At 43.8% G+C, this 17,686-nt stretch overlaps 1 protein-coding gene across 1 annotated transcript in view; it reads right to left on the reverse strand.

Moving 5' to 3' along the window:
- Window positions 1-15,480, reverse strand: part of LOC131954344 (neuropeptide Y receptor type 5) — a 37,587-nt gene extending 22,107 nt beyond the window's left edge. The window contains exons 1-4 of the mRNA XM_059317957.1: window positions 15,274-15,480; window positions 11,122-11,318; window positions 8,514-8,650; window positions 1,982-2,793 (exon numbers count right to left, since the gene is read on the reverse strand). Coding sequence (XP_059173940.1) covers window positions 1,982-2,793; window positions 8,514-8,650; window positions 11,122-11,318; window positions 15,274-15,480 — 1,353 coding nt within the window. The remainder of the gene's footprint in view (window positions 1-1,981; window positions 2,794-8,513; window positions 8,651-11,121; window positions 11,319-15,273) is intronic.
- Between the last annotated feature and the right edge of the window lie 2,206 nt (window positions 15,481-17,686).

Here is a 17,686-nt window from a genome sequence, read left to right on the forward strand (position 1 = left end):
CGTACAAGACTCTGACATCGAATATGAGGAAACTACGTTCGATTAAATTATGGAACCAGAAAAAAAAACCGAAAAAACAAAACAAAAAAAACTTGCACATAGATATGAAAAGACCGAGAAACTTCAAGGGTGGGGCGGCGCGGCCCCGGGTATAGATCTGAAAACGACGAGAAACGTCAGGGGTGGGGCGGCGTGGCCCCAGGGTCGGGCTGGCGCCACCCTGACCCCCAGGGAATCGAGTTTGGACCAGTCTAGCCGGTGTCGTATCGAACTTTGCCGCTCATTCAATAAACTCACACAATTCTCATCAACATTTTTTTTGGTCCCCTCTCCCAGTCGTATATATCTAGGACCTACCCCCCCCCCCACCCCTTCTCTAATCAAATGTCTATCAGGCACCTTACCTCCCTCTTCCGTAACGTTATTTTTGTGGACCCCTTTATGTACGATACAGTGCCGTTGATCTTGAAACATTTTCCACCCTCCCCCCCCCCCCACCACATTGATGTCAGAACGAGTTATCACAGATCTTCTCAAACTGTTTCTCGTTGATTGATCAGAAAGCGAAAGTAAACAAAAAAACCAGAAAAACATGGCGGTCATGGCATCGATTATGTGTTGGCTGCTCGTATTTATTTCCTAGAGTTCCAAGTTTTCTTGGACGGTCTAACACACACACACACACACAAACATACATTTGTTTAAATATATATATATATATATATATATATATATATATATATATATATATATATATATATATATATATATATATATATATATATATATATATATATATATATATATATATATATATACATAAGCACACGAAAAACACGCGAATATACATACAAACAAACATACATAAAGCACACATACAAGCACACGTATAAAAACACACACACACACACACACAATACCACTGGGATACTAGGAGGGTTTAGGGGTCACATTAGCACTGGGATACTAGGATTATTCTGGGATCGCATTATAAAATGGTAACCATAAATTGAAAGTGACGCATTTATTCTGGTGCTTACACTGGTCTGAGGGGACGTCTCAACCTTAACCAGTGTTTCTTTCAGGTATTTCTCCTGGGGTTAGAGCTCCCCCTCCCCCCTCCTTACTCACCACTGGGCCGAGTAGAAAAAATATATTTAGAAAATGTGAACTTGAACTAGTTTCCTTCCCCTTCTTCCGGAAGTTTTCAGAGCACCTCCGGAGAAAATTATCCGAGAGAAACCCGACCCCTGACTTGCAGAAACTCAAGTCTGTACTGGAACAAGATTTAACCGGAAAGTGGAGGGCACATTTTTGAAACAACCCAGCCTGTGCTAGCCCCTACCCCAGCCCCTACCCCAGCCCCTACTCCAGCCCCAGCCCCAACCCCAGCCCCTACCCCAGCCCCTATCCAGTCCCTATCCCAGCCCCCATATATCCCAAAGTGAAATTTTCAAGTGTCAGCTTGCTATGTCTGGTTACTGTGATTAAAAATCAATCTTAAAGACGTTATGCTGTAGCTTTGGTACAGGGCAACTTTTCGGCAGTCAGTTGGGGGTGGGGGCAGTAGCGTAGCGAGGGGGGGGGGCGGGGGGGGACATATGTCCCCGGGCGCCGACCTTAGGGGGGGCGCCAAATTGAAAGTTTGAGGGGGGGGGGGGGGTGCAAATGAAAAGTTCGAGGGGGGGGGGTGCAAATCGAAAGTTTGAGGGGGGGGTGCAAATGAAAAGTTCGAGGGGGGGTGCAAATCGAAAATTTGCTCTCGAGGGGGCGCCAAATTGGAAGTATGTCCCCGGGCGCCGGGAAGGGTCGCTACGCCTCTGGGTGGGGGGTGGGGGGGATGTGTGAAGATATCTGAGTTATCTAGGTTGATGTTTTTAAGTTCAAGGTCGATCGTTAAGTACAAATTTACAACACTTACTTGTTCTGGAATTTTACGGTCAGTCCAGGTGTGGTGCCATGTCCTGTGGTCAAGACTTACCTGAGAACAGTTGGAGGTGCGGGGCCGGTTGCTGAACCGGAAGTAGCCCCGGAGCCGGTCCTTGGTGGCGTCCGACATTCTCCAGGAGGCGAACAGGACGGGGGTGGTACAGGTGGAGAGGAAACCGAACCAGGCGAAGAGGATGTAGGTGATGTCGTAGTGGTCGGTGTTGGCGTTGGTCTCGTGCACGAAGAAGGTGACCAGGAACAGGATGTGCAGCGGGCACCAGCAGATGCCGAACAGCGTCGTCATGGTGATGAGGTAGTTCTGGGCCCGCTTCTCCTTCTCGATGTCGAGCTCGTCTTCCGTGACGTGGGCCGCGCGGCTAGCGTGGGTGGACTTGATGTGTCTGTGGTGGTGGTGGTGGTGGTGGCTGCTGGCGGTGCTGCTGCCGTCGCCGCTGCAGGTCGGGCTGCGCTGGTAGCGCTGGGAGTGAGCACGTTCCGGGAACTCAGACCTGGGCGGGGGGACCGTCACGCCCGTGCCGTTGTTGAAAAACGCCGGCGGGGCGTCTACCGACGCCGGGGGCGCCGCTTGGATGATGGTGGTTTTGTAGTTTTCGACCGCGGGCCACGGCGGGCTGATCCGGTTGGCGCGGTCCTGGTCCGGGTCCGCGCTGGTGATGTTCTGCGTGAAGTGGACCGAGATGAAGGACGTCTCCCTGGATTTGAACTCGGCGGATACGCGGACGTACAGGAGAGCCATGACGGCCAGGGGCATGGCGTAGAGGGTGACGAACATGGCCCGTAGGTATTCCTCGATACGCCGCTCACCAAACACGAAGCAGATGCCCACACCGACAAAATCGTCACCTGGGAAGGGAAGGTGGATAATGGTTAGTGGGAGGGTGGGCAATGGTAAGAGGCAAAGTGGGCATTGGTCAGAGGAAGGGTACAAGGGGTCTAACAAGTGGTCAAAGAGATAAGGTGATCACACAAGCAGGGTGGATAAGTGGTCAAACCAAAGCTAATATGAACACCACTCAGTATTTGAGTAGAACATTGACGTTAAGGTTCATTGTACCAGATTATGGTTAGAACGTAATGTGATCATCAGTAGAATGCGAGCTATCCTAACACTGAACGTTTAAGTTTCTTTTTAGACTGATCGAATTTTAAGGCGCTAAATCTTCATTCAGTGGGGTAGTCAGCACACGACTAGGTTGTAAGGGCATTGAATGTCGAGATAATTTGATATGGGTCGAAAGGGGTTAAACAAGTGCTAAGATAGTCTGATGCCACACAAGGACAGCAGATATCGAGGCAGCAGATATCGAGGCAGCAGATATCGAGGCAGCAGATATCGAGGCAGCAGATATCGAGGCAGCAGATATGGAGGCAACAGATATCGAGGCAGCAGATATCGAGGCAGCAGATATCGAGACAGCAGATATCGAGACAGCAGCTATCGATAGATTGCACCGTCTCTCCCCCAGACAGCTGGGTCTCCGGGAGGAATCGGATACTCTGATTATAGCCCTGACAAGGTCTATTTAGTTTCAAACAGTTACATCCCCATACTGTCGTATTATAGTTCCAATAAGTTCTAGTTTCCAACTCAACTACATTTCTGTACTGTTCTATTATAGTTTTTACCACGTTTAGTTTCATAGAAGCCCCCCCCCCCCCTTCTACAAAATAGCACCCTATCAATATTAAAATTTTAAAACGCACGTAATGCAATTCTCAAATCCTTGCACCCCAAAATTCGAGCGCCTGTAAAGCGCTTGCTGACTACTCCCCCCTCCCCTCCCAACGTTGGAGAATTATGTAACCAGGGGCACTCCGCTCCCACCGTGGGGATAATGTATTCTCAGGCAGGACCCGTGGGGTGGGGGTGTGGATCACCGTTCAATACTTTTTAAAATCATGTTATTGATTTGCGAGTCGACTAGATGGGGTTCTAGAGATACCCCCCCCCTTCCCGCCCCCCGAAAAAAAAACCCATAACCTCGGCTAGTGATGATGGCCAGACATGGGCCAGGACATGGGCTTAGCTGTAGGCTGTCAGGTGTTCCTATAGGAACATACAGGAACCTACAGCAACCTATAGGAACATACAACAACATAAAAAAGCCCACAGCAACCTATTGCAGCTACAACAACCTATAGCAAACTACAACAGCCTACAACAGCATACAGCAACCTATAGCAGCCTATTGCAACCTACAGCAACCTACAAAAACCTACAACAACCTACAGCATCATACACAAACCAACAGCAAGTTACTGCAAGCTACAGCAACCTACAGCAAGCTACATCAACCTACAGCAAGCTACAGCAACCTACAGTAATATACAGAAACCTACAGCAACCTACAAAAACCTACAACAACCTACAGCATCATACAAAAACCAACAGCAAGTTACTGCAAGCTACATCAACCTACAGCAACCTACAGCAAGCTAAAGTAATATACAGAAACCTACAGCATCATACAAAAACCAACAGCAAGCTACAGCAAGCTACAGCAACCTACAGTAATATACAGAAGCCTACAGCAGCCTACAACAATCGCCAGCAACCTCCAGCAACCTACAGTAATATACAAAAACCTACAGCAGCCTACAACAATCGCCAGCAACCTCCAGCAAGCTACAGCCGACAGCAACTTAATGTGACCTACAACCTCCAACAATCTATAGCAACCTCCAACCTCCAATAATATATAACAACCTACAACCTACAGCAACCTACACCCTCCAGCCAAACCGCCACATACCCGCTTTGCTAGACATCGCAATAATTGTTTTCAATTGATGGATTCGATTCTCTAAATTGGAATTACTTGTATCCGTCAGTGGACGTACCGGGAATTCTTATGATGCTATTTTTAGCCCGCGCCTTGCTTATATCACGACATTTCGCTCGAACCTCACCACATGAGCATCAGACGGCTCGCCTTTTCTTTGGCTGTTGTCGGGAATCTGGGAGGGTTGCTTGTGTGGAGGGACTTGCTAATTCAGGAGATATTGGAGGCGGAATGTGATAAAATAGGGGACAGTTTGACCCAATCAGAATTATCGTTTTATTACATTTCTAGGAACTCTGTCCATTGGTCTTAAACGTCACACCCTCATCGGTCTAAACACCACATCCACATCGGCCTAAACACCACACCAATATCGGCCATAACAACACATTCCCATCGGCCTAAACACCACACACCCGTCGACCTGAACACCACACACCCGTCGGCCTAAAAACCACATCCCCAACGGCCTAAACACCACACACCCATCGACCTGAACACCAAATTTCAATCGGTCAATACACCATGTGATTTTAAAAAAAAATTTCTGGGAATGTTTCGGACATTTTTTAGTTCAAGTTTGATGATAAATGGTTGTGAATCCTTAAATTATGTTTAAAATTTTTTATCCACTCGTACATTCTAAATGGCGAGAACCAGACAATATGTCTAGAAGGTTTTTTTTTAAAATCACGGACCATGTTCTAGAGAAACATGGGGGGGTCATATATATATATATATATATATATATATATATATATATATATATATATATATATATATATATATATATATATATATATATCGCACTGTCGCCAAAACATAACGCCAGTCGATTTCCGTAAGGATTATATCAGCCCCACAACCCCCCCCCCCCCTCCCCCACCCTCATCCACTCGAAAACCCCTTTCGTATCTGATTCTGACCGTCAACAATAGTGCAGGTGGAGTAGAGTTTACCTGTCACCGTGACCTCAGCCTATGACAGGATAGTGTGGTCAGTTCTACCAGAGCTGGATGGACTCTCGGGAGCTCCGAGGGCACGGGATACGAACCTAGAATTTTCGGGTTAGACGTCGTGCGCTCTACCACCCCACCACGTTGACCAACGATTACAACCCCATATCTACAACCTGGTGCCTAACCCTTTACCCTACCCCCTCCTCATGTAGACCTGTCAGGTAACTTGTCTCTAGCTCCCCCTCCCTCATGTAGTCTCTAGCTCCCCCCTCCCCATATAGACTCCCCTCCAGTAACTTGTCCCTACCACCCTCCCCGTGTAGACCTGTCAGGTAACTTGTCTCTACCCCCCCTCCTCCCATCTCATGTAGACCTGTCTGATAACTTGTCTGTACGCATGTTACATAAAAAAATTCCTCCTTACATTATTAGATGATGACGTCATCACTACTCATCAATATAGAACCGTGTCAATGGGGTGATTATTTTTTTGACACTTGCGCAAGTGGCTAATTAATTTAATTAATCGAGCTTTATATAGAAACATTTTTTCTAAAAAGAAGTGAAACCATTTTAATGAGGTCTAATTTACTTAGTGGAAAAACCAAACATTTGGTTCAATGGAAACCAAAAAAGATAAAAATCATTCAACAAATACAAAGGATTTAAACTTATTTTCCAAAATAATACATTTGTTATTTAATTTGGATTTGTTAATGACCTTGTTGACAAGTGTCGTGCGTGTCTCTGTGAGGGTCAGGGTTGAACTGGGTGTGTCCAAGGGGCCCGGGAAATTTTTAAAAGCCCCCCCCCCCTTAACCTTGGATTGGAATTTTCATTACACTGTTGTTTTTTTTTTTTTGCTCCATGAGAAACAATGAATTTAACTATTTTGTATGAAGGAATCCAAATGGTAAAATGTAGAAAAAACAACAGTTAAACAAAAAAATTAAAAAAATTAAAACACTTATAGCGCTATTACAGCACCACTCGCGGCACCCATCTAGATTTTTTCTTGGGGGGGGGGGGGGGGGGGCACCGGGATTTTTCCCGGTAGATTGGCGGGCCAACCCATCCCTGATGAGGGCCAATCAAGGTTATTTCGGTAATATCTTATGCGTGTCATTAGAGTTCTATAATTAATGTTGAGCGATCGGCCGTCCACGCGAATGTTATTTGACCCCTACAGATATGAGCAAAACTGACGTACCAAAATGCAACGCAGACGAACTGACCCCCCCCTCCCCACCTCCCGTGTCAACGCCCCTTCAAATCACGCCTCCGTCTTGCAGACAGACGGGCGGGTAATTTGAAAGCACACTTGAACCAGACGCGAAACGAAAACTCGCGTCTCTTCTTGCCCCGTGTTGCATGTCAGGAATATCAAGTGGGGAATACATCCAGCCAGGGGAGGTAATTAACGCAAGGGAGGCTATCCGGATTATTCGATAACTGCAGATGTCTTCACGCTGCGTACGACACAAAAAATAAAAATCTCAAAATCTGTCTCGTGGTTTGGGTGTTAAAATCTTCATGAAGGTTTGGGTGTTAAAATCTTTTTGGAGTTTGGGTGTTTTAATCTTTCTGAAGGTTTTTGGTTTTTAGCACATTAAAAAAAAGTTATGCCTGCAACCTTATCGTGTTAGTTGCTATTTATGGATTGTGTCTAGAGACTATTTATAATTGCAAGTATTAGGTTGATTGAGCATGCCAATTAGTAGTTGACGTCAGTTTGCCATGGGCTACCCCATAATGATGTCTGTGAAATATATTCTACCACCATTAGTATAACTAGTTTATAGGAACTAAATCTACCAATTAAAAATGAACTGAAAACCAGTAATTAATTATTTAAAAACAAAACACTAATCAATCAAGGACCACAACCCCATTAGCCAAGGACCACAACCTACTTATCAAACACAAACTACGATCCACCCATCCACCAAGAATCACTACTACAACCCCATCCACCAAGAAACACAACCCTCCTATTACCAAGAACCACAACCCCATCCACCTAAAACTCCAACTCACAACCACAACGAACCACAACCCCCACAAACACAAAGAACAACAACCCACACACCCACCAAGAACCACAACCCGCACACCCACCAAGAACCACAACCCGCACACCCACCAAGAACCACAACCCGCACACCCACCAAGAACCACAACCCGCACACCCACCAAGAACCACAACCCACACAACCCACACACCCACCAAGAACCACAACCCACACAACCCACACACCCACCAAGAACCACAACCCACGCAACCACAAACAACCACAAAGAACCACAACCCCCCACACCCACCAAGAACCACAACCCCCCACACCCACCAAGAACGACAACCCCCACGTCCACCAAGAACCACAACCCCCACACCCACCAAGAACCACAACCCCCACACCCACCAAGAACGACAACCCCCACGTCCACCAAGAACCACAACCCCCACACACCCACCAAGAACGACAACCCCCACACCCCCCCACACCCACCAAGAACGACAACCCCCACACCCACCAAGAACCACAACCCCCACACACCCACCAAGAACGACAACCCCCACCCCCCACACCCACCAAGAACGACAACCCCCCACACCCACCAAGAACGACAACTCCCCACACCCACCAAGAACCACAACCCCCACACCCACCAAGAACCACAACCCCCACACCCACAAAGAACCACAACCCCCCCCACACCCACCAAGAACCACAACCCCCACACCCACAAAGAACCACAACCCCCCCCACACCCACCAAGAACCACAACCCCCCCACATCCACCAAGAACGACAACCCACCTAGAGAGGCGCCGAGATCGATGTACTTGATGTAGATGGCGTAGGGCAGCACCACACACACGGAGCCAACCCACACGGCGATCACACACAGCCCAGCTGGTAATCGGCTCTTGAAGGGGTGGACTATCAGTCGATACCTGGGGAGAAGAAGGCTGGAGTTAGCATCGATATTAGAAATAAATCGATACCGCTTTAAAGGGCGAGTACATCAAACGGTTTTTTAGTAGCAGGAGAAAAAAAACAACACATGGAAATCGATTCTTCCAATCAATAACACAACAAGGTCAAGGGCGAATTAATCCAATCAGCAGTCTATAATTCAGGGATAAATCAATTAGGATGTAAGATTTAAAAAAAATAAAACGTGTTAGATTCTAACGTAAAATTCCGGCGTGAAATTGTCGGATGGCGGAAGGATTTAGTGGACGAAAACTGGGGGAAGGGGAGGGGGTGTAATCAATATAAATCCGAGAAACAAATCGATCGTTCAGCTGATCAGGTTTAGGGGAAAGATGGAGGAAAACATTTGAGACTCCGGTTAGAAATATGTGCTTAAGTGTGTGAGGTAGGGTTACAATGTTAAGAGAAAATATTCTAGGTTAGTGTACAGAAGTGGCATATAATCTTCTAGGCTAGTGTACAGTAGGGGCAGATAATCTTCGAGGTTAGTGTACAGTAAGGGCAGATAATCTTCTAGGTTAGTGTACAGTAGGGGCAGATAATCTTCTAGGTTAGTGTACAGTAAGGGCAGATAATCTTCTAGGTTAGTGTACAGTAGGGGCAGCTAATCTTCTAGGTTAGTGTACAGTAGGGGCAGATAATCTTCTAGGTTAGTGTACAGTAGGGGCAGATAATCTTCTAGGTTAGTGTACATTAGGGGCAGATAATCTTCTAGGTTAATGTAAGTAGGGGCAGATAATCTTCTAGGTTAGTGTACAGTAGGGGCAGATAATCTTCTAGGTTAGTGTACAGTAGGGGCAGATAATCTTCTAGGTTAGTGTACAGTAGGGGCAGATAATCTTCTAGGTTAATGTACAGTAGGGGCAGATAATCACCTAGTGTACCGTAAGGGCAGATAATCTTCTAGGTTAGTGTACAGTAGGGGCAGATAATCTTCTAGGTTAGTGTACAGTAGAGGCAGATAATCTTATAGTGTACTGTAGGGGCAGATAATCTTCTAGTGTACTGTAGGGGCAGATAATCTTCTAGTGTACAGTAGGGGCAGATAATGTTCTAGTGGACAGTAGGGGCAGATAATCTTGTAGGTTAGTGTACAGTAGGGGCAGATAATCTTCTAGTGTACAGTAAGGGCAGATAATCTTCTAGGTTAGTGTACAGTAGGGGCAGGTAATCTTCAAGTGGACACTAGGGGCAGATAATCTTCTTAGTGTACAGTAGGGGCAGGTAATCTTTTAGTGTGCAGTAGGGGCAGATAATCTTCTAGTGTACAGTAGGGGCAGATTATCTTATTAGTGTGCAGTAGGGGCAGATAATCTTCTAGTGTACAGTAGGGGCAGATTATCTTATTAGTAATACTCATTTAGGGGTAATAATCTTGTAGATTGGTGCACATTGGGGGCAGCTTATCTAGTAGGTAGTTCTCTGTTAGGGGTGGTTATCTTTTAGATTAGTGCAGATAATCTTTTCGATTAGTGCAGATAATCTTTTAGATTAATGTGGATTAGATCGTGTATTAGGATGCCAGAGTGAGTGTGTCATCCAGGATGTGTGACAAAGTGTGAGGCAGAGTGTCATAACTTCCACACCTTTCACAACCCTGACTTTCTACTTGAAACAAAATTTACAACACAAATCCCCCCGCCCCTTTCCCCTGTTATTTTACGGTGTCGTTCAATACGATTTAGTGAAATATTTTTTTTCCTAGGCCGAGGGTTCAAATTACAGGACAGCTCGGAGAGGCGATGAGAGAACGGGTGATTAAAGTGATTGCGTTAATTAGCAGGAAAGAACAGCTAGAACCCGATACAGTAGAGCTTATCTAGCCTCGTTATGAGGTCCGTGGCATTCTCAAGTGTCAAGGTGAGATGACGTCACATATTGATTCACGTTCGCGTTCGTTCTGGTCTTATGTCGTCTTCTTACTCGCACTTAACTTCTCTCCTAACCCTAACCAGACTCCTAACCCTAACCAGACTCCTAACTCTAACCAGACTCTCCTAACCAGACTCTCCTAACCAGACTCTCCTAACCAGACTCTCCTAACCAGACTCTCCTAACCAGACTCTCCTAACCAGACTCTCCTAACCAGACTCTCCTAACCAGACTCTCCTAACCAGACTCTTCTAACCCTAACCACACTTCTCAAAACCAGACTCTCCTAACCAGACTCTCCTAACCAGACTCTCCTAACCAGACTCTCCTAACCAGACTCTCCTAACCAGACTCTCCTAACCAGACTCTCCTAACCAGACTCTCCTAACCAGACTCTCCTAACCCAACTCCATTTACCCATCATTACCCATCATCCCTCCCCTCCCCACCACATTACCCTCACCACCACCAACCACCCTCCCCATTACCAACCACCCTCCCCACCCTCCCCATCACCCACTCCCCCATCACACTCCCCCCTCCCCCCATCACCTACCTGTCTATAGCGATGGTCAGGTATGTCAGCATAGATGCATGTACAGGGAAACACTGCAACATGGGCAGGAAGAAACACAAAAAGCTGCCAAAGAGCCAGTTCTGTATCAGGAAGTTGGCCAGACTTATGGGCAGCACGGCCAAACATTTGATCAGGTCAGAGAAGGCCAGGTTGGCCAATAAAAAATACGTTTGGTCCTGGAATGAGAAAAAAAAAAGAATTAGGCTTTGCAAGTAAGTTACCAGCTTCCAGTTTTCAGACTTGCCAGCTAGTATTTTTCAAACCAAATGTGAGTATTTTTATTAATCGGTAGAAAAATAATAATAGAAAAGTTACTTCCGGTGTTGTTTTTAAAAAACCCTAAACAATTAAAATGATACTGATGTAGGCAAGATTGAAGAAAAAAAAAGCCTGCGTGAGATTGTGATTTATAAAAAAAAGAAGCATGCAGTTTGTTATTTTTTTTATTTGAATCCGTACTAAATTTGATTCTTTTAGTAAAAAAAAATAAATAATCGTTTCATTAAATCTTGGTGATTTAATTAAAATTTTTGAAGCGAGGCCTCTAAACAAATAGCCGCCGTCATTTTTGTAGTCTACGGGAATTATGTTCAAAACAAATTTTTTTTTTCGAAAATGTATATCTTTCCCTGGCTAACGAGGTTTTGAATTTAAAGCGAGAGAGGCCGAGACTTACAAGCCCTATTATCATTGGAGAAATTTTTTATTGCATTTTGTTGCTGAGGAAGCAGCCTTTCAAACAGAGAGAAAAATAACCGTTTGAAACTAATGTTCTAAGATTAAAACAATCAAACCAGAAAACATATAAAAGAGTTTTGTTAAAAGCAATAAATGTCCACAGTATTCTGGAATTCGTTGAAGAATTCATGGATTTTTTTTTAAACAGAAGTTACTGACATTTTAGAGGTAGCTATTTTTTTCAACACCAAAGCCAATGCTACAGTAAAGTGAAAACATTAATGTTATTTTAAAAACAAAATCAGGTACTGACCTTTAAAGCAATTTTTCCTAGAGCAAAACAAAGCCAAAGTTAAGTTCAATTCGTATCAAGTTGGAGCTCATTGTTTAAGTACGATCTGATTTCGCGAGGCGTATGAGTTACTAAACTTTTTTTTAAAGCCGGTTATTGTGGAAATACTTGTTGGAAACAAACTTGTATTTAATACAAAAATTGAGCATAGTACACATGAAGTACATTTGGATAAATTCTGATCTAGGCCAGGCCGTAGAGCATCAGCAATGAGAAGTTCTGTACTCTGTGCTAGGCAATAGATCACAGCATAGAACACCGGCATAATATTGGGACCCACAATACACCACAGCAGGCAAGATACTTGGACCCACAAATGCCACATCAGCCATAATACTGGGACCCACAATACAACACAATAGGCAAGATACTGGGACCCACAAATGCCACATGAGCCATGATACTGGGACCCATAAAACACCACAGCAGCCATGATACTGGGACCCACAGAACACCAGACATGATTCTGGGACACACAGAACCACACAGCAGCCATGATACTGGGACCCACAAATGCCACATCAGCCATGATACTGGGACCCACAAATGCCACATCAGCCATGATACTGGGACCCACAAATGCCACAGCAGCCTTGATAGTGGGACCCACAAATGCCACATCAGCCATGATACTGGGACCCACAAATGCCACAGCAGCCATGATACTGGGACCCACAAATGCCACAACAGCCATGATACTGGGACCCACAAATGCCACATCAGCCTTGATAGTGGGACCCACAAATGCCACAACAGCCATGATACTAGACCCACAAATGCCAGAGCATTATTCCATGCCTGATACAATGACAGGATCATTCAATTCGTCGCAAGATTCCAGAAATGTGATTTGCTGGAGGCGGTGTCATCATCTTCCAAATTTAGCGCTTTTTATTTAGACGCTACGGCAATATTTCAGACTTGAGGAAATGAATGAGTGCTGAGTTGAGAATCTGAGGGGAGGTTCAGAGTTTGATGTGAGATTAGGTGAGTGTTTAGAACATAAGTCTAGTTTGATGTGAGATTAGGTGAGTGGTTAGACCATAAATCTAGTGTGATGTGAGATTAGGTGAGTGGTTAGACCATAAGTCTAGTGTGAGATTAGGTGAGTGGTTAGACCATAAGTCTAGTGTGAGATTAGGTGAGTGGTTAGACCATAAGTCTAGTGTGAGATTAGTTGAGTGGTTAGACCATAAGTCTAGTGTGATGTGAGATTAGTGGAGTGGTTAGACCATAAGTCTAGTGTGATGTGAGATTAGTGGAGTGGTTAGACCATAAGTCTAGTGTGATGTGAGATTAGTGGAGTGGTTAGACTATAAGTCTAGTGTGATGTGAGATTAGTGGAGTGGTTACACCATAAGTCTAGTGTGATGTGAGATTAGTGGAGTGGTTAGACCATAAGTCTAGTGTGATGTGAGATTAGTGGAGTGGTTAGACCATAAGTCTAGTGTGATGTGAGATTAGTGGAGTGGTTAGACCATAAGTCTAGTGTGATGTGAGATTAGTGGAGTGGTTAGACCATAAGTCTAGTGTGAGATTAGGTGAGTGGTTAGACCATAAGTCTAGTGTGATGTGAGATTAGTGGAGTGGTTAGACCATAAGTCTAGTGTGATGTGAGATTAGGTGAGTGTTAAAGACAAAAAAAAATGAATATGGATACGTCTAGTTTTTTAATGACGTATCCTTTGTAATTATTCATATCAGTTATTTACTAAAAACACATACTAGTTACTTTCTCGTATACAGAATATAGAGAAATTATTGTAATCGTGCAGAAAAAGCATATGAAATTTTGACAGTTTTCACCGCTTTACACCTCAGTCCTTCATCACATCCGGAGTATAGAGGACTTGTTTTAATCAGGAAAAAATTATAAATCCAGATATATAAAAATTTTGGCGTTTTATGCGTAATCGAGTTTGAAAAACTGGACTTTGCAATTCTGTCCGTATGTCAGTGTGTATGTGTGTCTGTGTGTCTGTTAACACGATAACTTGAGTACCGTTACAGCTAGGTTGATGAAATTTCATATATAAGTATTTTATCAAAATTGTAGATCCGTATCAACTTTTGAGCGATTTCCGATAACCGGAAGTGGTATTTTTTCTACTTTGAATTTTTCAAAAGCCTATAACTTGAGTACTATTTCAGATAGATAAATGAAATTTCACATGTAAGTAAAAGATCTAATTCTCTACCTTCTGTCAAATTTTGAGTAATTTCCGTTGACGGAAGTAGTAGTTTACGCAATTTCCGATTTCTCAAAAAAAAAAAAACGCATATGAATTTATAAAGTACTAATAATATTGCGCACTATTATACACATACTGTTTTTCGTTCACTTGGTGTGCAATTCTTTTTTCTACGAGTTTTTATACTATTTTAAAAAGTTTAAGTAATTAAAAATGGATTGAAAATCATGTTTATATTGTGATGTGCCATCTCCTGTAGAGTTATATAAGAATATTCGAGAAAGTTTAGAGATCACTACCGCCAAGGCCATTTTGTGAAAAGTATAGCAATATAGAACATTACTATAAACCAAAAATCGTCACAATATAACGTTTGTGCGATTTTTTATGCTCTGTAAGTATTTAACGCTATAGGACATTGTATTACTGTATTTAACACTATATGACATTGCATTACTGTATTTAACGCTATATGACATTGCATTACTGTACTTAACGCTATAGGCTATGACATTATTGTGTATATTTAAATTGTGTAAAGCCTCTGTGAGCAACAGTTAATTTAATTAGCTGAACACGTGATCTATTTATTACGTCGGTGCTGTAGTGGGGAGAAGCTAATTAAACCAAACAGTGAACGACCCGTTTATTTGTATAGTATGTAGAAGAAGTGACGTTACAGTAGAACCCACCTCGTGACGTCACTGTGGGACCCACCTGATGACGTCACAGTCAACCCACAAGGTGACGTCACAGTGAACAAACCTGGAGACGTCACAGTTAACCCACCTTGTGACGTCACAGTGAACCCAGCTGGTGACGTCACAGTGAACCCACACTGTGACGTCACAGTGAACCCACCTGATGACGTCACAGTGAACCCACCTGATGACGTCAAAGTGAACCCACCTGGTACAGACGACGTTTGGCGATGACGACGACGATGGCGGTGTTGCCGACGACGCCGACGAGACAGATGACGACGTGGAGGAAGATGAGGAAGGGGTAGACGTAGCGCAGGGAGGGCTTGACGAAGGGCACCTTGAAGTCAAAGTCCGAGTGGTTGTTGGTCACCATGAACTGGATGATCAACTCGATGTACTGGTGGTTGGCCATCTTGACCTCAGCTGGTGGGGGGGGGGGTGTGACGTCAGAGGGTTAGGGTGGGTCTGTGGTCACATTCTTCACACAGCTGGTAGGGTCAGGGGTGAGTCGTCCGGTGTCTGAACGTGAGCAGGTTCTGGAGGTGTTTATGGGCGCGTCCTGATGGAAGGGAAACAAGTTTTAATGGTTAGTACGGCAAGTTGGTTTAGAGAGTTAGGAAAGTTAGTACGGCAAGTTGGTTTAGAGAGTAAGGAAAGTTAGTACGGCAAGTTGTTTTAGAGAGTAAAGTTAGTACGGCAAGTTGTTTTAGAGAGTAAAGTTAGTACGGCAAGTTGTTTTAGAGAGTAAAGTTAGTACGGCAAGTTGGTTTAGAGAGTAAAGTTAGTACGGCAAGTTGTTTTAGAGAGTAAAGTTAGTACGGCATGTTGGTTTAGAGAGTTAAGTTAGTACAGCAAGTTGGTTTAGAGAGTTAAGTTAGTACGTTAAGTTGGTTTAGAGCGTAAAGTTAGTACAGCAAGTTGGTTTAGAGAGTAAGGAAATTTAGTACGGCAAGTTGGTTTAGAGAGTAAGGAAATTTAGTACGGCAAGTTGGTTTAGAGAGTAAGGCAATTTAGTACGGCAAGTTGGTTTAGAGAGTAAGGTTAGTACGTTAAGTTGGTTTAGAGAGTAAAGATAGTTAGTACGGCAAGATGGTTTAGAGAGTAAAGGTTAAAGTTAAGCAACAGGTTACTGTATAAATTGAGGCTGTGAATGTTGAAATAAAAGCTTTATGACGTAACCTGCAGATTATGACAGAATAATTATGTTTAGCTCTTTTGTTGTTTCTCATTCATTACATTCTCTTAGCATACACAATCAGACATTTACGGACTTGTCCTATTGAACACACAACTTTATACCTGTCCATCATAGTACACAACTTCAAACTTGGCCATCTAAGCACACAACTTAAAAGTTGGCCATCTTAGCACACAACTTTAGAAATGGCCATCTTAGTACACAATTTTAGACTTGGCCATCTTAGCACACAAATTTTGACTTGGCCATCTTAGCACACAACTTTAAAGTTGGCCATCTTAGCACACAATTTTAAAGTTGGCCATCTTAGCACACGACTGCCCTTCGGCCATTTGATCACAAGAACTGATATCTTGGATTGTGTTGAAATAATTCTTCCAGGACATTTAAGGAAAATGAAAAAAACAACCCTCGAGTATTTGAAAAACAAAACAAAGGAAAAAAATCCAACCCGGCAGATCTCAAAGAGGCAGACGGTTCCAATAACATAATTACCTGGCCAGTTCAATGAAAGCTGAAGAAGATACGGAGGAGCTTGAGAGGAGGCGGCGTGTGTGTGGGGTGTGGGGTGTGGGGTGGGGGGGGGGTGTATCAACTATCAAATAACAAGACAGGCATGAGTACCGTCTTAAAATACCAACCCGTATGTTTTATGTATTAAAATAAAATAAAACAACATCGAATTATACCGGCAATGTTATCCCACATCCCATTATCCCAGCACTGTTTAACCACATCCCATTATCCCAACCCTGATATCCCACCGACAATATCCTGCTCACACGACCGAACTAAAAAAAACAATGGCCGTGTTTTTCTTTATGAAAACAAATGCGGCCACGGGCTGATGAAATCGATAAATTAAAGAGACAGACGACAGGCAGACGTACAAGTTGTATCAACCGCGCCACCGAGCTGCGGGTTTAGAACTACAATTGGCCAAGCTCCGTCTTTACTTTAGCGGTCTTCTTCGACGGGAGAGGCTGGAAAAATGTTTTCAAAAGGCCGGCCGTGATGGGTTTCTTTGGAGAAGAAGGAAGTGGGTTCGGGGATTTTGAAGTGGTTGGTAACTTTAGACTACAAGGGCGGATACACCGTTGGCCGTTGTGTTAAGTCTGATGGATTAGCGGGGTCAAAGTCTGATGGATTAGTGGGGTCAAACACGGGAAGAGAACTCATATCAAATATAAAAAAACATAATTAAAAAATATAATTTGAAATTTGATTTTTTTTTGGTGTTTAGATCAAATTAAAACAATTACAATGGCAAATATAACTTTTGTTGTATTTGAAACTAAAACTATGTGAGATTTTCTGTCTAGATTATTTATGTGAACTATATGATATTATTTTGGAGGGGGGGGGGGGTGGATGACGGTTTGGCTTAGAGGTTGAGCGGTAGACGGCTAATACGAAAGTC

The sequence above is a fragment of the Physella acuta genome, unplaced genomic scaffold (assembly GCF_028476545.2).
Source record: "Physella acuta isolate Inbredline_101_S28 unplaced genomic scaffold, ASM2847654v3 ptg000078l, whole genome shotgun sequence".
Taxonomy (NCBI): Eukaryota; Metazoa; Mollusca; class Gastropoda; family Physidae; genus Physella; species Physella acuta.